The following is a 21,525-nucleotide window of genomic DNA, read 5'->3' as shown; positions in this document are numbered from 1 at the left end:
TTTTATTGTTGCCCAATAAACAAGACAGCTCATAATTATGTAGCTTTTACGAAATTACCAATAAGAATAACCATAAGTAATTATATCTATTCATATACTCATTGCATTTAATGAATAAATACTATTTTTGTTTACCTACATCAATCATTTGACAACATATTGTCAAAAGCAAGAATTGACATCGCGTTGAATATTCATATATTATTTTCGTAATAAAATCTATTCAAACATGAGTAATATTTGTGAAACATGTTTATTCGAATCGAAATCAAGTTATATAACGCCGCCTTCGGCAGAAGACTTGAAGAAGATGAAGGCATTATCAGCTCCTGAGTTTCCTAACTCTTCGGATGAGGATGAGGCTTCGTTGAAGCCACAGCTGTCAGCTCCATCGTACTTACATCACTTGCGAGAAAATGAATCTCCTCCCTTCTTGAAACCCCAAACAGAACCACGCCCACATATTCTGGTAGGCACCATCATGAATGAGGATGAAGCAGTCGCCATGATCGCAGCTGCTGATGCAGATAAAGAGAATGGGCTCAAGAAGTTTATAGGTAATACTTAGTATAATACTAGCTTCTGCCAGTGGCTTCGCCACAAAAAGAATCCTAAGTGTTATTTCAGACCATATATAATTTTTTTTTTTTTTTTTTTAAACGTTGCCCCACACTAGGATTTTCTCCTGTGTCGTGGGTGCGTTTACAAACATACAAGTTCACATACACATGACACCCAGACCCGAAACAACAATTTGTGGATCACACAAAGAGTTGCTCCGTGCGGGAATTGAACCCGCTACACGTTGCACGGCAGCCAGTTACCCAGCCACCGCGCCAACCGTGCAGTCAAATCTACCCCTATTCCAAATTTCATTCCGATCCCTTCAGCCGTTTTGACGTGATTCAGAAACAAACATGCAAACAAACACATAAACTTATAAAATTTATAGGATTAGTAAGATTTTGTTACACGGGAATCTGATATTACAGTGTCAGTAGTGTGTTGATTTTTAACTTGAAAGATTATCTAGAATTATTATAAGTAAAACTATTGGTATTGGTACTGGTACACCTACTACGCACTAATCAATTAAATTTTGTATCTCTCATTCTCTCTCAGGTAATTTCCTAATAGAAAAGAATATAGTACACAACTACGCTATAGGTGAGAAGAATTTCTTAATGAGTCTCATATTGGAAGTCATTGATTACTCGGCGCAGCGCGACTTTGATGCGTTCAGATTAGCTGCGCTCATCACGATATACATCGACACGCATCTCTACTTCAGGTGGTATTACTGGCAGTCCCCGACAGCGGTCTGGAATTACTTCAAGCAAGTTATGATAAGGCATACTATTGAAGTGAGTTGAGACTAATACCTAGAATGATGTAACGTCCATGTCTCACCTCTTATCCCCGGGAGAGGGTAGACATATGCACTTTTACTTTTCGTTCAGTTATGAATGAGTATTGCCTATGCAAAGGGGTGTGGCTTTATTGCCACAAGTGCTTTTCTTAAATATGCTGTTGATAAGAATTTGGAAAATCGAAAACCTACTGTACCCTTAGTACGAGTTTGCTTTTAATTAACCAACCAATTTTTGCGCGAATTAACCAACCAAACAGAGCGCTGAACGTTTCTAGTTCGTTCTCGGTCAACGTAAAGCAAACTCGCACTAAGGTTACTGGTCTGCTGCCTGTATGATTGGCGCAGCACCACCATCTGTGCAATCCTGTGTCCATGTTGTAACAATTGCTTGTATTATCTTCAAATTGTTACTCTGAATCTTTGTGTTAATAAGCACCCACGATACAGGAGGCAACCTAAGTGTGGGGAAATATTAAACTAAACTAACTACTTTTAGGACACTCCGGACGGCGAGGAAGTGTTCAGGCCTCAAGACTGTTACGATATCATCACACATTTCCACTCGGTGTACCTGGCTAACATGCCACTGATACACATAATCACCTTCGGCACCAACAGATTGAAACTGATATGGCCTTTCAAGTTAGGGAAATAGCACTATGCAAGTTGAGCTATGGAGAAGTGAGTAAGGAGTGAGAAGACTTCATCATGATTAGCTGGCTCGATTGACAACTCGCCACTTATATTCAATGGCTCCGAGTGACTGACAATGTCGTCAGTCTACCTAGCGGGAGGACTACTTGGTAATGGTTTATGGTGATGCTCATTAGATTTTAATCTGAGAATTTTCTTTTATTATATTGAAGTTTTTAATGAAATCCTAGTTTCAAATAAAATTATGTTAATTGAAATTCTTGTGTTTTATGTAAAAGCAGCTTAGCAACAATAAAATACACTATATTATTCTAAGAATTATTGTAAAATAAGGGATCCCCCTGTGAGCCATGTGTTGTAATCTAAAGAAGTGTAGCGATTGTAGGAATTCCATGGAAAAAAGGAGTTTTAGGGATTTGTAAGCAGATGGATTAAATAAAAGGACAACAAATTACAATTAAAATTATATTACATTAAGATTAAGCATTACTAACAGCACTCTTCAGTTGCTCCTTCAAATGCTGTGGTATTTTCTTCTTTTTTCTTTTTCTAACTTTTCCTTCACTCACACTTTCTGACTTACTTTTGTTATTATTATTAACTGGCTTCTTCTTTTTCTTCTTACAAGACAAGGGATTAGGATTGTGAGGCTTTTTCTTTTTAATTGGGATCTTAGGCTTTTCATCCTTTTCCTCAACTCCTAAAACCTTTTTCATAGTTTGTAGTGCTTCGTTTTGAGTTTCACTGATAAACATGAATTGGTTTCCTTCTAGAGTTTGGCCGGCTTTAGCATAGCTGGCTGGTGAAGGTTTCTCTAGAGTGGGAGACTTGTTGTGAAGGTATAAGAGAGGAACACCAGCTCTTTCTCTAAGTTTGTCCTGTAAATCCCTGTCCTGTGTTGCCAGAATATAATGTTTGTCATTTTTCCTGCCAATCATAGACAGTATACAGTTGGATCCACCTATAGGTTCTTTATGATTGCATTCATGTATACCAAATTGCTTCAATATAGTTAGCGCTCCATGAGTCTTCTTTGCAATTTTTTCTGTTTCTATAATTATACATCTTGTAGTGAGTAATTTAGCTTGAGAGTTTAAATATTTTGGGATCTGCTCCCTAATGTTGATGTGTTCCTGAAAAAGTCATAATGAGATAGTTTAGTAAAAAGATATTGGTAATATACCACAAAAAGGGGTTTTTAGATTTTTAAATATTCCTAGTAATATGTTGATGGATGATATTAAGTTTGACTCCAATTAATACATGAAACTTCATAACTTAAGTATAAAATCACTAGAACACTAATAAAGTGTTTAATTCTATTGAAGATGAAAAGAATACCTAATTTTAAATATTGCTTGCGGCAGGTTCTGGAAAATTCTCTTGCCAGCGTAGGCTTTGTTCTTTAAGTGTGAGATGAGAGTCTGCACTGTCAGCTTCAGGGTCTGGGAGCTCCTCGAGGGGAACCTGGATGTCCTCATGAGGGAGCTGTTCTGCCCTCCACTCCTCATCCACAATGTCTATCAGACGACCGTTACGGCGGTACTTGCTGTCCATTCTGCGCAAATATTTTGAAGTTAAGTTGGTGCATATACATCTTTAAGTGACAAAGTGATGGTGGCGTCTGCAAGCAATATTTAAAACTAAGTCTTCTTTATTAATGGTATTAAGAAGACTTACTTTAAATGCAGCAAAACAAAACGTGCCGTCCAGTAAAACTTGGTACGGTTGATGGAAGCCGTAGTTGTTGTAGTAGAACTTCAGATATTTCTGAACCTTTTTATATCTGGTGATCTTCATGGTTTAAAATTGTTATACAAACCTTTTAGTTTAGATTTTAGAAGAAATAAACGCAAAACCACGACAAAATACACCACGAGCGTGAAATCAAACGTCAAAATTGCTAATGAATGACAAATTGATGACAATGACATTATTAAAATATTGCCTGAGAAAAATAACACGTCACCATAGATAACATAACGTGAACTTATATTTCGCAGTAGTTACAAATTGATAATTTACAAATTAATATTCATATAATTATATGAAAACAAATCATATTAAATTATTTTACAGTTTCAAACAATTATTTTGCTTAGTAATTTTCGTAACCATAAACAAAATGGGATTTCTTAATATGACGTATACCAAACCATAGACAGTTTTTTGTGAAATGAAACGTCTCGCTCGCTCTCTCGCTTCCATGTTTGTTCGTGGTCATTTTGCATTTCTGTGCTAGATTTTCCAGTTTAGCATTTAAAATTAATGATTTTATTCATTAAAGTGTGTAATTAATGATATTTTCGGCGATACGGCGACCTCTTGAGGATCTGTCGCCCAAGGAAAAGTGCAAAACAGCGGTATAATAACAGGGAGGGTACGTCTTTCATATCCTTATAATCAAGTAAATGCGTCATTTTATCCAATATTGTTTAAGAGTGTTCATATAATGAGAAGATTAGTTGTATTGTTCTCCTAAGTAATCGTCTGGACAAAGTGATCGGACGCGTAGATGACTACGTTGAGTGGTTTTATGACATACAGCTGATTCCGATGAGGGCGTCTCTATGTAATTTTTAATCGTCCGAGTCGAAGGAAACGCTATGATACGGGCATAAGCGGTTAGTCATCATCATAACAGACACGTTTTTGGTGCGCGACAGATAAATTGATCGAGAAATTATATTATGTAGGTCCGGCGAACTGCGCCGAATAGTGGCTGATAAGTGTCATTGTTAATACCTTTTGTTTCTTTGTGATTTCGCGACGATACGGACGTGGAGATAACAATTTCTTGTTTACCGTTTTAAGCCAGTCTTTATTACGTTCGCTTTCGTAGCTCTTCAAGTCTCAAGGTTTTAAAAAAACAACGAATTGGATTCTTTGTTATGTGCATGGGTGATTGATCATTAGTTTTAGTTGGAATTGCAAGAATTGTCAATGGTGTCCAACTGTGTTTTTGTAGGACTTTTATCTGGTGAGTACTGTGTTATAAAACACTAACACCTGCAAGGTTATATTCTGAACACATCTCTACAAGTTTTCCTATAGTAAACTAGATAATTAAAAGTGAATAATGATTTGTCATAAAGTACTCCTAAGTTTTTTATGACCAAGTTGTATTCAAATGAATCATAGTCGACAAAAAGTACACAAGTAATCATCCTTGAGTAAATAATTGTTCAATTTCACTTGTTCATTTATTATCTGTGGAAGATATCAAACTCAATAAATACCTCTCATCATCATAAAAAAGAAAAAATAAATAACAATTTTCTTCTAAATGGGTTTAGGTGTCATCATATTTACACATTCCGGTAAACTTCCTTATGTTATGTTTTTACTAAGAACTCAAAGACTTGAAAATAAATACAATCATACCATTTCCTAGAATTTGGTTGATGGTAATGTCACCAAAGCTTTTATTACTCAAAAATCAAAACTGGTTTTCAATTAGTCAAATGTGTTTTTAATTAAGCATTAAGTAAAGTTTGGTTTAGATAATTAAATTTCTTCATGATTAGCAAGCATTAAACTGTAATTTATTAATAAGAAAATAATTGCAGTAGTGTTTACTTTAGTTTAAATGCAGTTGAAGGAACTCAGTCTAATTTTTACCTTAGCAAAGGTCATAGCTTGGTGTGTTAAGTAATCTGTGCTAAACATGTCCTATTTTAAAGAGAGACCTATATTATCTGTGAGTATACAGCCTTATATTATTTTCTGTGTCAATACATAAAGAGGTTATATTGATGCATTCATAAAATAGTTTTAATATGTAGAACATGTTTACATAACATGGCATAGACATAACATTATGCAATATTTACTAAGTAATAATTCAAACTGATTAGTTTATATCTTGAATTAATTAGTTACTAAAGATTTCTGTTGGATTAAAATACTTGGAACTCTATTTCCTCATTTCTTAACCTACACTTAAAAATATGTAGGGCACTTTTATTGTGAACTCCCATGTGGTTTCATCAGCTACTCTGCTCCTAATGATCCTAGCATGATGTTTTATAGCGTATAGCCTTCCTGCATAAATAGATTATCCAAAACAAACATATTTTTTCAAATCAAACCAGTTCTTACTGAGATTTGTGCAGTCAAACAAACAAACAAATTCTTCAGCTTTATAATTATTATTAGTATAGATTAGTCTCTGTTAAGAAAGGTAGTTTTTATTTATAGCAATATAATTTAATATGTGATTTTTTTTTATTAATGTTTGTCTGTCAATCACACTGAAACTATTGAATGAGTTTTGATGAAATTTGGTGTACAGACAGGGTATGAGCTGACTTGGGTGACAGAATTTGTTATCCCATGGGAACTCCATAACCTAGCTACATAATATCTTCAATATCTCAATAGCTAGCTTACACTCAATCAATAGCTTTTGTCAGCAGCTTAAAATTAGTTTTTAGTAATAGCTATATTGCTGTATAAATGAGGGTCTGTTTCATCACCTGTAATTAAGTTACTGCTAACTTAACTAACACATAAACTGCCACATTATAAATGGAAAATACTTATGTTAAATTATCCTTTACTAGTACATTGAAAATTCGACTTCAAAGTGAGGAAATAAGACATTAATAAAGTTAAAATTTCCATGAAAGACAATAAAAATACCTCATTTTCTTGCACCTTTACAATGTTTTTGTTGCAGTCTGATGTGCATTTGTCAGTTTTTTATTCTAGATAACATGATTTATGTCACTAGGACATGATAAATCATACATTATCTTATAAGTTGTATGATTTTATTGTTATTGTGAGAAACAGGACGGCCATTATGAAGTCATTGACTGCTTCTTTCTTCCACCTTTGTGTTTAAAGCAAAGATAGAACTTTCTTTTTTTTAATCTTATTTCAGTAAGATAAACAATGTATAATCGTGAATCCATGTTGTTGTGTGCAGTATGTATTTATGTAAATGTGATTGCATGAATAATTTATGTCTTGTTCCTACATAATTGTGTGCTATTTCAGTATTCAAATTTTTTCTGCACTCTAACAAACTCTTGTTTAGTGTCCAAGGTACTTTGTTTGACACAAAATCTATATGTTGTATAAGCCATTGTCCTTTCCCACACTTATTTTTTAACTGACTTCAAAAAAGGAGGTTCTCAGTTTGACCTGTATGTATGTTTGTGCACAATTTTCTCGCGTTTGTCTAAACCGATTTTGATGCGGTTTTCAGTATAAACTTTGTGAGAAGGTTTTAGGAATATTACCTGACTTGGAAAATGAAGGCAGTAAAGAAAATTGAAGGTGGTTCCCTTTTATTTAAATAAAAGTTTTTTTCTATTCTTTCTTTCCATTAAATTTAGTCTACACTATTTAATTTAAATGTTTTTAATGGAATAGCATTGATAATTTAAGGTTGTATCTCTGCACAATTATAATAATTAGCAATCATTTGCGTATCCTGTGCAAGTCTGTATTCCTTCCTGCCTTTCATGACCATTCTATTTTTTATGTAGTTAAGTATACCATTGTAGGTAGCTTATATTTATATATTAGTAGGTTACATATATGTTTACATTATATACATATTTGCTTTGGTTCTATCTTAACTGTAATTATCATGATTTTGCTTTTTTAACTGGCTGCCGCCTAACTTGTAGTGAGCTCGATTCCCAAAAGGAACAACTCTTTGTCTGATCCATAAATTGTTGTTTAAGGTCTAGGTGTGTATATGATATTGTATTTTGTAAAGGCACCCACGATACAGGAGAAATCCTAGTGTGGAAAAAAAATTAACTGAATTTGGGATGAAATAAAAAATTCCATCTATTGTGTTCTTTTATCTATCTGTTTATCAATGTTTTGTTAGTGTGAGTCACAATTGGTTTGTAGCAATTTTTTCACCAAATTATTATTAGTGCCTGTCAAAATGACAGGTCAGTTGACGCCCATAATAATATAACGCTATATCTTATCACTAACGAACGGATTTAACTAGTGAATTGAAATGAACCACGTGTTTCACCATTTCTGTTGCTATGTAGGTTGTATGAAAAAGTAAAAAATCATTCAAGAATTAGTTTTTTAATGTTTTCATTGTTTGTTAATGTTTTCTTCAAAAATAAAAGGTAACCGCCTTCAATTTTCTTTCTCGCCTCCATTTTTTTAAGCCAAGTAATATCATTAAAATCTTTTCCTAAGTTTGAAAACTACTAAGCTGAAACCTGCATCAAAATCGGGTCAACAAAACGCGAGATAATCGCGCACCAACATACATACACAAGTCAAACTCAGAACCTCCTTTTTGAAGTCAGTTAAAAATATAACATTTTGACGATGTACATTGAATTTTGTATAGTTAGTTAAAGCACATAACATTTTCTCTAAACAAATAATTTAAGATCAAAATACCAAAGCTTGTTGTTTACATGATGAATAAGTATTTACACCTGTCTTGCGGATATTATACCAACAGCAATTAAGACAAAGCGTGGTAACAAAGTACTTAGAACCTAGGTAATTGCACTTGACTAACAATATTTTCACCGAATCGACCTGTTGTCGCGAACTGAAGGTTACAGCGTTAGCCGTGCCCTCAAGGACAAAGTTATTATTTAAAGCCTATGAAATATGCTTGTTTCAAGGTGCCAGTGCCACTTGTTTAGCTAATTCCTATTTTTACTTGTCACGTTTATTTTAGTCTTTAACACTTAAACTATTGTTTAGAATGAGTAAATTACCCAGTAAGTTATTGACTGATAAGAGACGTGAAAGATTGTGTGTATCACTTATTGAATTATATCTCAGAAGTTCTTAAAACAATGAAAATGACGTAACGTTATTTTTCTTATTGTAATGATGAAATCAATCCAAGCTATACAGGGTGTAAGCGGAACGCTCCCGAAAAACGCCACAAATTGTTTATGTTTTTATAATTTTAATCGTTTTTGTGTTTGTATTATTCATGCTATATTAAAATTCAGCATTAGATTACAACTATTATTACTTAAAATAAACATTGAATTCTTTATTTTTTTTTAAATAATACACGTTTTTTACCATCACCTGTTTGCGACGTTTGGGAGCGTTCCGCTTACACACTGTATGTTGTGATGTTTGCAGGCGATGGCGACCAACAGGAGCGGTGCGGCGCAGCGGCCGAACGGCGCGCCACAGACGAAAGTGTGCCAGTTCAAGCTGGTGCTCCTCGGAGAGTCAGCAGTGGGCAAGTCTTCCCTAGTACTTCGGTTCGTCAAGGGCCAGTTCCACGAGTACCAGGAGAGCACGATCGGCGCCGCTTTTCTAACCCAGACCGTATGCCTCGATGACACCACTGTCAAGTTTGAAATTTGGGACACTGCGGGGCAGGAAAGGTATGATATACATTTCTTTTATATACCCAGAGTAGTCAGTATATGCATGAAATCTTTATGATCTTCATGAAATCTTTAAAGCTCTTGAGGCTATTGCCTCATATGTGATTTTATTGATTTCTAAACTAAAACTACCATTGGGAATTTGCGGTGGTATTTTTTAGTCTTTTTATATGAAAATGTAACAAACACCCATTCATCTACTTTTCCATAAAATATGCACAAACATAGAAAGTAGAATATTAGGATAAAAACACATTTGTTCTGACTCAAACTATCGGACATTGGACTGGATATATTCACCTCAATGAACAACAATGCAATTATGAATGAAAGAGAAAATACGAAATAAAAAGTTTATGTTACTGATAAGATTACCTATTTCACTATTTGATAACAATCATGTCTACTTGCCACGTTTTTAACTGATTACTGACTGTAGGCAGTTCCTATAATGCAATGCTTGAATTTAAAAATATAACCACACTTGAGGAAAATGTATCACAAAAGGCTTCAAGCCTTGAATCTTTAAATAAGTGTTATTGAAGACTAAGAAGTTATTTCGTCTAAGGTCCTACGATGTCCCAACTGTTATATTATATTAAACATAGTTAAATAGATGTAAATAATACAGAGTCTGATTTGCTAGCACAGAGGCTGATTTGTGTCCGGTATATGGCAATAGATTCACTTCTTCTTACATAGGACTCATAACATCACTGGTGAAAATTATTGTGTTGATAGTGTATATGAGTACTTTCTATCGGGCATTAAAAAGTTTATGAGTTAAGTATATTTTATTAGGATTTTTTTTGACAAAATATGTTTTGTTCCGCAGGTATCACAGCTTAGCGCCTATGTACTACAGAGGTGCGCAGGCGGCTATCGTCGTATATGATATTACTAATCAGGTAAATTTTATTTATATAATTTCATTAACTAATATAAACGACACACACTAACTAATACTTACCATTATAAAATTATAGTATTGCTCAATATTTTCGACTGTATGTAGGTAATAATACTATTAGGGAAATGTGGTTGGAAATATACAATTTTAATTAGAAATGGAGTCAACATCACATTCTTTCCTTATAGGAAGATTTGACGTAGTGACGTAAAAATATTTCAATGATTACTAAAAGATTTGCAGTTATCAAATTTCAAGCTAACGGAAATGATTAATGTCTTTACAAAACTAATCTATTTACCTAGCCTACCGTCTTTATATATTGCGAAACTCGCCCTTAAAGCTTACGCAATAAAGACGCTGACGATAGCACGCGACGGCTTGGAACAAAAAGTATAGAAAAGTGGAGTAAGGCCGGCTGCTCATTAGATACGATCATTGTATCGTTCTATTGTACGAAACTTCCGTAGTTAGGCTTAAGATCGAAGTTACATTCAGTCATTATTGAACAAAATATTAACTTATACTGTACATGTCATAATATCCACGTTTGGCAGATGACTTGGAGATCACAATCTAGGTTCCTAAAAATTTTAAAACATAACTATGGGACATACTTTTTTTTTTTTGAGGGGTGTAAATCATCCAGTGACTGCCTTGGGAGAGGCGAGAGGGAATGTCAGACTAACTGACAAAAAACCACCCCGTTCCTTCTCCTGCTTTAAGCCGGAGCTCCGGTAACCTTTTACGTTGTCCGCAACTCCGGGGACATAAATACCTGGACCCTATAATTTGGTAAAGATTGATGTCAACAATTCTCAACAAACCGCAAAGATAAGATTACATCTGGACGCACCAAACAACATTTAAGTATGCACAGAAAGCTTTCTATCGTTTCGCTGTCACTCAGAAGATCGTTGCCTAATTATAGATTAGTTAAAAGATTGAGATTCCCCTTCAAGACTAACTAGTGTCACTTTCACAGACCTTGTAAAATAGCAGATAAAGCCAGGCACCTAACATCTAAAAAAATAAGATCATAGAGCCTTGTACAGCAACCATCCCGTAAATCGAACGACCATGAACGAATCTAGTTCAAGTTTAACGTCCATTCGACACGGCTACACGTAACGGCTCACGAACGTTAACCGCGCAACATTTGTGCTAAAATATTGATAACAAAAATATATACTTTCTCGGTACATAAGCAACTACGTATAATCAGTATTCTGTGTCTTTATGTAATACTAGCTGACCCGGCAAACTTCGTTCCGCCTTAAAAAAAATTCTCAACTTTTAAATTTAAACCTTCCCTGAACATTTTAAGACCAAAATTTGCCAAATCGGTCCAGCCATTCTCGAGTTTTGGCAAGACTAACGAATAGCAATTGATTTTTTGAAGATAAGGTATTTGATTACCATAAAAAAGACAAATTCTTTGCTAACGTCCGTCATCGTCGAGCCCCACGTGTTAAATTAATCTACAAGAAATTAGCTAATAAGATGAAAAATGGTGTTTAAATCAGTCTATTAGTTTCAGAGATAATCGATAGACAAACTTGTCAACTTTATTATGCTAATTATGCTTAACAAATGTCTAAAAATCGTAAATTAAATTAAATCTCGTCTCTTGTTTACAAAAGTTTAATGTTATGTAAATTCGATCATCTATGAATAGTCATACATATACATATCTTTATGTGATATATATCGTTAAGGTTCTCAAATATAATGTGATTGTGACCTACATGGTCAAATTTGATGGTCAGTAGGCAAAGGTTGAACATTATTTACTTGTTTATTTAGTGACATCTATCTAATAAGAGTAAAGGCTCTCATACACTGAAGTGTAACAAACAATTTTTTTTTTCATTCAAAATGTGTATTTTATTCACTGCTGTATTTGGAGAGCTGCTAGCTTTAGATTTATCTAGTGTCCTAACAATTTGTTATGGATATTTAACTTCAATGTTCCTGAAACTAGCATTTACGGAACTAACTCTTCCTACGAAACTAAATGAATTCATTTATACGCCTAAAACAGGCATCTATCGTAACTAGTATTCTTCCGTTCGTACTTTATCACAGCTTGAGGCCGGAAATGTAAAAGTAAAACTACAGAGACAATGAAACAGCGTGAGATATATGGGGAGGCTCGACTTGAGTAGAACAAAAGTGCTTAATTTGCCACTAAGTAACCAGTCACGCGACCAATCAAATGAAGGATATTGCCTTTTGTGGTCGCTAGTTGTCGCCACTGGCGATTTAAATCCTGTCGAATAAAGTTTTTCATTAATAATTTAACTCACTATTCCTTGGGATTTACAACATAAGTGGCGGAAAGTGGGGTTACATTTCTGGGGATAAAAGATGTGGTAGTAGGCTACACTATTTTGATCCGGAGCTGCGGACTACCTAGCGGGTTTACCGGGGCTTCGGCTCGAAAAGCAGGAGAAGGAACGGGGTGGTTTTTAGTTAGTAAGAGTCTGATACTCCCTCTCGCCTCGTCCAAGGCGGGAGAAGCCATTGGATGATTATCCCCCTCAAAAAAAGGCTACACTATTTCTACTTGTTGTTTGAGCTGCAAATATTGTTCCTGAACAATTTAATCTTGATACATTTACATAAATAACTGGTCTAAAGTAAAAAAATATCGAGTTAAATCAGGTTCGCTCAGACAAACGCAGACGTTCATAAACACAATCACGTCACGGATAATTAAGAGGACTACAAACAATGGCGCGTGATTTTACTTGCAATTGTTCAAAAATGGCGGTGAAGTAAATAGATATTAACGTGATGCTTAGCTGAACATCTCGTAATCACGGAGTTTTAATGCCTTTCAATATGGCTGATGCTATAGGCTACTGTCTACTTGACAACGGGTTCTAATCAGCAATGCTTTACTTCTAAGTGGGTTAGTGGGGCTCCGGCTCGAATAGCAGGAGTAGGAACGGGGTGGTTTTTAGTCAGTAAGAGTCTGACATTCCCTCTCTCCTCACCCAAGGCGGGAGAAGTTTGATTCTCCCCCGTCAAATTAAAAGCAGCAATGCTTTGTATGATCCACAAACCGTTGTTCCGTGTCTGGGTGTGACGTGTGACTGTTTACGATCTCATAAACGTAAACAGTCCCAAGTTACAGACTGAAATTTTTGTGTAGGGCAATACGCTCGTAACATTTTTTTTTTTATACACGAGTTAGTAAAAAGCCGATATGTGAGTTGAATGTCAAATAAATTGCTTTATTGTCTGATGTTTAGTGTTCCAAGTCCGATAGTGTGTCTAGACGATTAGGCTGTGATTATAATCTAAGCAGACAATTGTTTATTCCCACTCAGTCCAAGGAATGTTTAAATGTCGGGTTTGCGTCAAACAATTTTATCAATATTTAAATTTCTTGGATTAAATGTTTAATGTTTTCATAATCGTAACACTTCTATTATACTTAATAGTACGTAGATAAGATAATATAATAAGACTTGTACACATTTGCCACTAGTATTTATTTATGTATGTACTTGTCTATTAAGTATTATATTATAATTAATATAAATTAATTACGATGCATATTGCGCATAAAATGCTTAATTTTACATGAATCTTAATGAGCAAAAATAAACAATTAAAGCTGTCTCTTTTTCTTCATTCTTTTAGTAATATTTTTTTTATAAATGTATAACCATGCATTAGTAATCAGATAGCTAGATATTTAAAAAATCTTACAAACAATATAAATGTATTGTTCATGGTCTAAAATGTTTCACAAAAATTCAATTTTCTTCATTGAAACATTTGGACACCTTCCCACCAATTCCACATCCATTTTTAACACATTGAACGCCATGGGGGTTAACATGTGGACTACCAACACGATACCGGTACCCTCAGCAGATTTTCATCGCTAGTCAAAGCCTTAAGAGTGCAACAGACAGCTCGTGAATGCCGTGACTTAGAGCCATCATCGATGTACACATGGCACGTGCGCGAATATTTCACCAACAACCGAATTGTTATACTAAACGTTACACGCTAGTGGGCGGAGACCTTTTCCAACGGTCTATGATGCTCTAAGTGCGCGAATTGGATTTTATTTTTTTCACCTTCTCTGCAAGTTGTGTTGTGTTCTGGAAATTCTGTACTTGTCTAGTTAGTAATTGAGACCAATTTCGTATAATTGGTAAGCAAATAAATTGTTTGTGTTTGAGATTAATTTAGTAGTAGGTACTGGGTTTTTACCGGTCACAGACTAAAATAAAATGGCATCCAATTGCAGGCTCCCATAACTTATTTCTTTAGTAAAAATGATCTTTGTGTCGTAAATCTTTAGGATATTGTATGTTTATTGATAAAGATCTCACATGGTTTTCTTGACCCGATTAGTCACAGCTCAAAATATTTTTTTGATCCTTTTAATATTTGTAATATTAAATTAATTACAAAAATAAAGACCGGATCAATATGCATTGAACTTTTAATGCCGTGTATGATCAATACAATAAAATAAAAATATCACAAACAGAGAGCAAATACACAGCACAGTTGAAGAAATGCATTGCTATCGTTGAGATAGAGCAGGTTATCAGATAACGCAGCAATTACAGGCACGATCCCTCGCTGGGCCTCACTTGTCTATCTCCCTGCTTTCATGACAGCCTAGTACTCTGGTCTGAACATTTCTTCTAGCATAAGTAATTTCTGACCGAACTTATTTTTTACAACATTATTAGTTCCTAACATTAGAACTTAAGACGGGATATTTACCATGTTAGTGACCATGTCAGTTTGAAAACTTTTGCATTTGGTCCCAATGGATTATTATCTATGCAATTGCTGATTAGTAATGATAATTATGATCAAAGTTTATTGTTTACCTACCTCCTACAAAACATGTGTTTGACTGTCTCTCTCATATTTTTATTGATTTTCAACCTTGATATTTTGACAACAAGGCTGAAAATCCTATGAGTTAATATCCATTCCATATGTTTCGTCGAATCATTTTTATTTGTACAGATTTAATAAAAGACTGTGTACAATCAGAATGACACGTCAATAATCTCCTCGATACGACGAAGCCGCGAATGTTCCAAAGTTTATCTCTAATCGCTCCGATTATACAATTGTGAATTGTATATAGATCAGCATTAGTCATACTATTGTATAACAGGTCTCACATGGTTGGGTATTTTAAGAAATAACTTGGTAAACAACGTTTTCTGTATTATGTTTTGTATTTTGATAGGTCAATATATTATCTCTAAATTCATTTTGAACTTGTGTGGTATAGCCATATAGGGAACATACTTAAGACTTCTTCACCTCGTTATGCACTATTCATAGCATATAAAATCATCCCATGGCATTAGATTCCTAATTTTATATATGAGTTTAGTAGTGACTACAAAAAAAAAAAACATTGAATTTTCATCATTTTAAATTTCTTAAACAATAATATAAACACTAACTGTGAAATAGTCACATGAAAACGAATAAAATAATTATTGCAAATTGACTTTTCACATCAGTCTACTCCAGCATACCAGTTCTTAAAAAAATTACATATATTATAGCATAAAACATTTTCATAACATTGTTCACGAAAAACAATCGTCAGGCGAATAGATACAGTATCGAACTATGCTATCAAAGTATTATCTAGCGTCCACATATGTACAATGTTACAATACATATGAAATCGTTCGGAGTCGGGATTACCCGCCGTTATTTGTTATGTGAAATCGACGTGTCACGGTCATGACTCATTGTATATAGCTATATACTATGTACGTAACTATATATATGTATTATCACACTTGCATTCTTGTAGATGTAGCATAGGCAGACTCCAGATACTAGGTATTTTAATTGGTATAAAATTATAACGTACAATTAAAACGAAGGTGTACCTTCTTAGCATAAATTCTTAGCATGAATTGTAATGTAAGCTATGTTTGAGTTCGGATTATTTTATAGAGAACACTGTTATACTTAGTGTTAGTGTCAAGGACTTGAGTTCTAGACTTAGGTCGAGAAAATTTATGAAGAGTAAAATATCCATTCCTAATCACATGATTGGCATAACACAGTCTTTGATAGTGACTTATGTGATCTTACACATTAAATTAAATAGACCACAATAACAAACAAAATAAAAAAAATATTTTACATTACACCTCTCATCACCTCAGTGCCCACAACTTTATACAATACACAACAAATACAAAGTCATGTAACTCATACACCCAGACAATTCAGTATTTTGGTTGTCCAATCAACACAACTCAGCAAATGGTATTACCGAGTAAGTCTTCGCGAGTTCAAGGGCGCCCGCCTGCCCGCAGAGATAACTGTCGCATACACAAACTATAAATATTTACTGTACACACAGACAAGTATTAAATATATTATACAGAACAATAGCATTCTGATTCCTTTAATTAGCAGTCGCTAATCACACCAGTTATGTTATACTCCTGGCTTAGTGACAATAGGCTCACCTTTTTTTGACTCCATAGTGGAAAATCTTCATGAAACCTCGTCGTATGAGGAATACTAACTAACTATGGTAGAGAGTGGATATTGAAAAGTGGGTGAAAAATAGTAAATAAGCACGCAAACAAAGTTAGTTTAACATATTGAAAGTACCCTAATCTCTATCCTTTAGGTGGAAAACATGATATTACATTAAACGGCTTATTTAATGAAGACATGTTCTGCTTATAACTATGAATAGTATCGTCCGCTGCTTACATACGTAGACGGTAAATACCTACGTGTATCTAATACCCGCCTACGCAAGTTCGCACACTATGACACGACACTGCCATTCATAATGTACGGACAGAAGGAAATCAATATTTATATTTAATTCTATTATCGATCTCTGTACGAGTAGCTTCACGGTTGTCTCTTTATATGTGGTGAATAGTAGTGTTAACATTGCTTAAATTTTAAATGGTTTGAATGCATTGAATTAGGGAAATATATCTGGAAATAGTTAAATGAAAACAGACTATGGGTGGAGTTATGCTTATACGTTAAAGAAGATAATACATATTATTCATCTACACTACTAACATTAAACCATAAAAGACATTAGGCAAGCATTACGTCAAAGTACGAAACCACTATATTTACGTTAAAACGTCAGGGAGGAAAAACGTGAATAAATCATAATGTTTAACTACAATAAAACTAATACACTCCCCAATCTATGTTCCAGGACACATTCGGTCGCGCCAAGAACTGGGTGAAGGAGCTACAGCGGCAAGCGTCGCCGTCCATAGTGATAGCTCTGGCGGGCAACAAGAGCGACCTGGCCGCCAAGCGCATGGTGGAGTTCGAGGAGGCGCAGGCCTACGCCGACGAGAACGGGCTCCTCTTCATGGAGACCAGCGCCAAGACCGCCATGAACGTCAACGACATTTTCTTAGCTATCGGTTAGTAACTGGATGTTATGTATTACTAGCTACTTCCGCGCGGTTTCACCCGCTCTGCTTGGCTCCTATTGGTCATAGCGTGATGTTTTATAGCCTATAGCCTTCCTCGATAAATGCACTACCCAACACAAAAAGAATTATTCAAATCGGACCAGTAGTTCCGGAGATTAGCGCGTTCAAACAAACAAACAAACTCTTCAGCTTTATAATATTAGTATAGATTATGTAGTTTAATACCTCATTATAGGAAAAAGAATAGGCTAGTTTCCTACTAGTCAATTTCAATACTTTTTTCGAAACGTCAAAAACTATATTTTCTATGAACTCTGTATATGTACTCTATTATGACCTAATCAGATTTTTACATCAAATGTCAGACTTATTTCTAGAAAATTAGCTATAAAAAATTACGTAGTTCATCAAATTTATGAATGAGAGTGTGATTATTTTTGAAAATTTTATTGTATTGACGAGTTGTAATAGTTTATTTTTGACCCAGTCATCATCCCTATTCTGGTTTACATACCTTTGTTGCATTTGTTGAAACTTTAGAGAGAGATACTAAAAAGTAGTATTTTTATGTATTTAAGGGCTTCGGTTATCGCCGAGTACTGTATACCTGTATAATAATACGTGTGTGTGAATGTTCCAGCGAACAAGTTACCAAAGAGCGAGGGCGGCGGCAGCGCGGGCGCGGGCGGCGCGCGTCGCCTCGGGGACGCCGAGCAGGCGCGCTCCTCCTCCTGCTGCAAGTGATAGGTACCGGCACGGTATGTTACACTCGTATTCTGCATTAATAACAGCTCTTTTGGCAGTCATATTTATAAGTTAAGTCCATAAATCAATCTACTTAAAGCAACTATGCAAGGATGTTGATGACTATCTTTTAAATACATTGACATATAAGTTTTGTGACATCTCTCATACCTTCTACTTTTCCAAGGACGCAAAATAAAAGTATTCAACATTTACTTTTAAGCCTGTTATATTTCCAAATATTTGTGCTCATGTAGTATTAGTATAGTATAGTAAGGCTTATGTTTATTAGACGATTGTTATAATCCTCGTTCTCAATATTCCAGAATAACCGCCGTACGGTGAGGGCGTGCACGCGGGTTGAGGTATGTAGTAGGTAACGATACAGGCGCCGGACGGCCCCGGCCGACCCCGCGCGACCCCGGCCGACCCCGCGCGACCCCGCACTGCCCGCTCGGACATACACACACCCGGCAGCTCACACAATCCGCGGATTGTAGCGCAGCATGCTGCAGGGTCGACATATACTGAAGCTACCATCCGTTACATTCGCCTCCTTCCTAGCCAATTGTTACCGAGCTACGCCTCGCGAGGCAGTCCGCTGTATACATATGTATATCTACCTTTTATGCAATATTAATTAAATATAAATACGACTCGCCTCCCTGGCTCGCCTCGCCTCATACGAGTGTGTCGTACGTCCACGCGGGCCGCATTAAAAACATTATATAATATTAATAAAAAAACAAGCTAATTATAAAAAATGATAACTAGTTTTAAAACTTATTTGTAACTGTAATGAAAATGTAATAAAAAATGATTATATTTACTTTCGTTTGTATCAAGTTAGCAGTGCACTGTGCAGTAGTAGGGTTACTTAACGAGATTCCTTCGTTTAGCAGTAATTGAGCTTGTGTTATACCTGTACTACAGCGCAGCGTGCGCCAGTGGGGGGCACGGTGTCGCCGGGACACGAGGAATCAGTTATATCGTCCCGCGCGGTGCCCCCCACTGACGTACACTGCGCAATAGAAGCGTTTATTGTCAAAATTATTGGTGAAGGTGCATTTACATTTGTGTATCGTTACATATACATTTAATATTATTTTAATCATCTGTTCACAATCGCAGGCGCACGCTCCCAAGCAATCTCAGTGTCGCAAAGTAACATCTTGTCATTTGGGAACATGTCGCCTGCCGCTAGTGTCACTAGTTCGCCACTAGATGTCGCAATGTTCTTTTACTTATAAATGTTATCATTTGTGTCTGCACTGTTTAGTAGAATATTTTTTATCATATACATATTATATATACTTTCTGTTTAAGTTTGATAAATCGGAAATGTTTTAAAATGACGAAAACAGTTACGCTTGGTAAAATATTGTAATTTTATATAAATATAGAGTAACATTTATAAGTGAGGAGTTTCGTTCCCCGGCAGTAGTGCCCGCTCCTTCGCCCACGGCACCCAGTCTGCTGATCCTCGTCTCCAACCTACTCAACCTTTGTCCTACACCTCTCACACCATTCTGGGCGAAGTACACCCTCTAACAATGAATTGGGAACCTTCCCAATAAATCGTATCGGTTGGGAACAAGGCGCGAATCCATTCATAGTACTAATAATAAAATCAATCGTCGAAATGTCTAGGTACATTCATCCATACATTATTTTAGTTCAAAATAATATAATACGGCATAGTTATTTAATGAAATAGATTTACACTTCTCAGTTAGGAAGTCTATATAGTTATTTTTAAAACACTAATTATTCGATGGATAAATTGTTCTATACATATTATTAATGATTATGTATATTGTCTTGTATAATTTATATTTTATAAGTAAAATGTAAACGGTGGGTCATTAATGTCGTATCCTTTTTTATAATCGCATTCCATACAGGGAGGACTTAGTGTGGGGCAGTTCCGGAGTTTGTGTCGATAACATTAGGCTGTACACTTGACATCGATCATTTCTCTGATGTAGCTGTCACACCTCTATTTGTCGATATATTGCAAGTACTTGTAGCGTTCGCCAGTTGGTCCTTACATCCGTACACTCTGATTATATCGCCGCTGCTCGCTCTATGTATCAGCAATGTTATGTATGCTGTGTGAACGCAATCAGTTTTCGCTTGTTCTAAGATATCACGTTAATTTCCTTCGAGGGCTTGCATCACTCCTTAGCAAACTTATTATTTATGTATAAGAGGATAGGTCTGTACTGTGTAACACCTGCAAGATGGAACAAGTCCTGACGTGTCAGTATAGTAACTGTTATCAGCCCATACCGTAGAGTTGGGAGAAATTTGTCTATGAAATTGTTGAGTCACTCAACTGTTGTATATTAATCAAAGCTTTTAGATAAATTTGCTGTCCGTTTCGTGGTATGCCGTTGTTCCATTGCAGTGGCAAGCGTGCTTTGTGTGCGCTTGTCATGGCGTACCATGAAATGTTGCAATATTCAGGGCAGCCTGGATAACGCCGCTTCCTTGTACCAACACTTATAGCTACCTATAAGTTCCGTAGAAAGACAGATCTTATTTTCTAACCAATCTAAGTAGACCTATCTCAGACAAGGGAGCGGCAATAAATAATGAACTTTAATACAAACGCAATAGAGTAGTTGTTGCAAGCAGTTCCACGAAATTGGTTAGTAATAGTAACACTGGCCGTCTCGGCTGGCCACGGACGCCGATCATGGTCGTATTGTATGTTTTTTGTATTGTGTAAATATTTTGGATTTATTAAGAATATTATTATATTGATTAAAAAAACATTGTAAATGGAAGAGTTTTTGGTGTTTCATTTATTTTCTTACCCTTATCCTTATTTTTTATCAATAAATAAATAATGTCACGACCCGTTGACCTGATTATGTTACTGTGAACAAAAATTTAATTATCGAAATCGAAAATTAATAAAATACCTAAATATATTAAAATGTTTTACTTCACATTAACGGCCTATTTGTTGGCACTACTGACCAAAGGCCTCTGCTGACTCGGAGAAGGTTTAGCATTAATCACCACCCT

General features: G+C 35.4%; 4 protein-coding genes across 6 annotated transcripts; 2 read left to right on the top strand and 2 right to left on the bottom strand.

Annotated features, from left to right (window-relative positions):
- Positions 1 to 142: 142 nt before the first annotated feature.
- LOC118273285 (uncharacterized) lies at positions 143 to 2,177 on the top strand. The gene is made up of 3 exons (XM_050694719.1): positions 143 to 557; positions 1,123 to 1,364; positions 1,869 to 2,177. The coding sequence occupies exons 1-3, from the start codon at positions 230 to 232 to the stop codon at positions 2,025 to 2,027; spliced, it is 729 nt and encodes a 242-aa protein (XP_050550676.1). The 5' UTR covers positions 143 to 229; the 3' UTR covers positions 2,028 to 2,177.
- Positions 2,178 to 2,477: 300 nt separating this feature from the next.
- Positions 2,478 to 3,855, bottom strand: LOC118273593 (rRNA-processing protein UTP23 homolog). Its single transcript, XM_035590641.2, has 2 exons — positions 3,707 to 3,855; positions 2,478 to 3,159 (listed from the first exon to the last, which is right to left on the bottom strand). The coding sequence occupies exons 1-2, from the start codon at positions 3,824 to 3,826 to the stop codon at positions 2,506 to 2,508; spliced, it is 774 nt and encodes a 257-aa protein (XP_035446534.2). The 5' UTR covers positions 3,827 to 3,855; the 3' UTR covers positions 2,478 to 2,505.
- Positions 3,010 to 3,941, bottom strand: LOC126910851 (anaphase-promoting complex subunit 13). Of its 2 annotated transcripts, none has more exons than XM_050694747.1 (3): positions 3,849 to 3,941; positions 3,368 to 3,584; positions 3,010 to 3,159 (listed from the first exon to the last, which is right to left on the bottom strand). In XM_050694747.1, the coding sequence occupies exon 2, from the start codon at positions 3,581 to 3,583 to the stop codon at positions 3,374 to 3,376; it is 210 nt and encodes a 69-aa protein (XP_050550704.1). In that variant the 5' UTR covers position 3,584; positions 3,849 to 3,941; the 3' UTR covers positions 3,010 to 3,159; positions 3,368 to 3,373. The 2 variants fall into 2 exon arrangements, with proteins under 2 accessions (XP_050550704.1, XP_050550698.1); XM_050694741.1 differs by having other exon boundaries at positions 3,707 to 3,852.
- A 249-nt stretch (positions 3,942 to 4,190) lies between these two features.
- LOC118273103 (ras-related protein Rab-5B) lies at positions 4,191 to 21,281 on the top strand. Of its 2 annotated transcripts, none has more exons than XM_035589882.2 (6): positions 4,191 to 4,406; positions 9,131 to 9,381; positions 10,220 to 10,292; positions 17,517 to 17,733; positions 18,386 to 18,503; positions 18,816 to 21,281. In XM_035589882.2, the coding sequence occupies exons 2-5, from the start codon at positions 9,134 to 9,136 to the stop codon at positions 18,487 to 18,489; spliced, it is 642 nt and encodes a 213-aa protein (XP_035445775.1). In that variant the 5' UTR covers positions 4,191 to 4,406; positions 9,131 to 9,133; the 3' UTR covers positions 18,490 to 18,503; positions 18,816 to 21,281. The 2 variants fall into 2 exon arrangements, with proteins under 2 accessions (XP_035445775.1, XP_035445776.1); XM_035589883.2 differs by lacking the exon at positions 4,191 to 4,406 and adding an exon at positions 4,640 to 5,006.
- Positions 21,282 to 21,525: the final 244 nt, after the last annotated feature.

The sequence above is a fragment of the Spodoptera frugiperda genome, chromosome 1, assembly GCF_023101765.2.
Source record: "Spodoptera frugiperda isolate SF20-4 chromosome 1, AGI-APGP_CSIRO_Sfru_2.0, whole genome shotgun sequence".
NCBI classification, from domain to species: Eukaryota; Metazoa; Arthropoda; class Insecta; order Lepidoptera; family Noctuidae; genus Spodoptera; species Spodoptera frugiperda.
The sequence above is the reverse complement of the archived record's forward strand: the minus strand, read 5'-3'. Positions and strand labels throughout refer to the sequence as shown.

Coding starts and splice junctions, on each gene's coding strand:
- LOC118273593 (XM_035590641.2), bottom strand. CDS start 3,826: ATGAAGATCACCAGATATAAAAAGGTTCAGAAATATCTGAAGTTCTAC. Junction 3,160..3,706: donor TTTGTTTTGCTGCATTTAAA/GTAAGTCTTCTT, acceptor TGACTTTTTCAG/GAACACATCAACATTAGGGA.
- LOC118273103 (XM_035589882.2), top strand. CDS start 9,134: ATGGCGACCAACAGGAGCGGTGCGGCGCAGCGGCCGAACGGCGCGCCA. Junction 9,382..10,219: donor GACACTGCGGGGCAGGAAAG/GTATGATATACA, acceptor TTTGTTCCGCAG/GTATCACAGCTTAGCGCCTA. Junction 10,293..17,516: donor TATATGATATTACTAATCAG/GTAAATTTTATT, acceptor TCTATGTTCCAG/GACACATTCGGTCGCGCCAA.
- LOC126910851 (XM_050694747.1), bottom strand. CDS start 3,583: ATGGACAGCAAGTACCGCCGTAACGGTCGTCTGATAGACATTGTGGAT.
- LOC118273285 (XM_050694719.1), top strand. CDS start 230: ATGAGTAATATTTGTGAAACATGTTTATTCGAATCGAAATCAAGTTAT. Junction 558..1,122: donor TGGGCTCAAGAAGTTTATAG/GTAATACTTAGT, acceptor ATTCTCTCTCAG/GTAATTTCCTAATAGAAAAG. Junction 1,365..1,868: donor TGATAAGGCATACTATTGAA/GTGAGTTGAGAC, acceptor AACTACTTTTAG/GACACTCCGGACGGCGAGGA.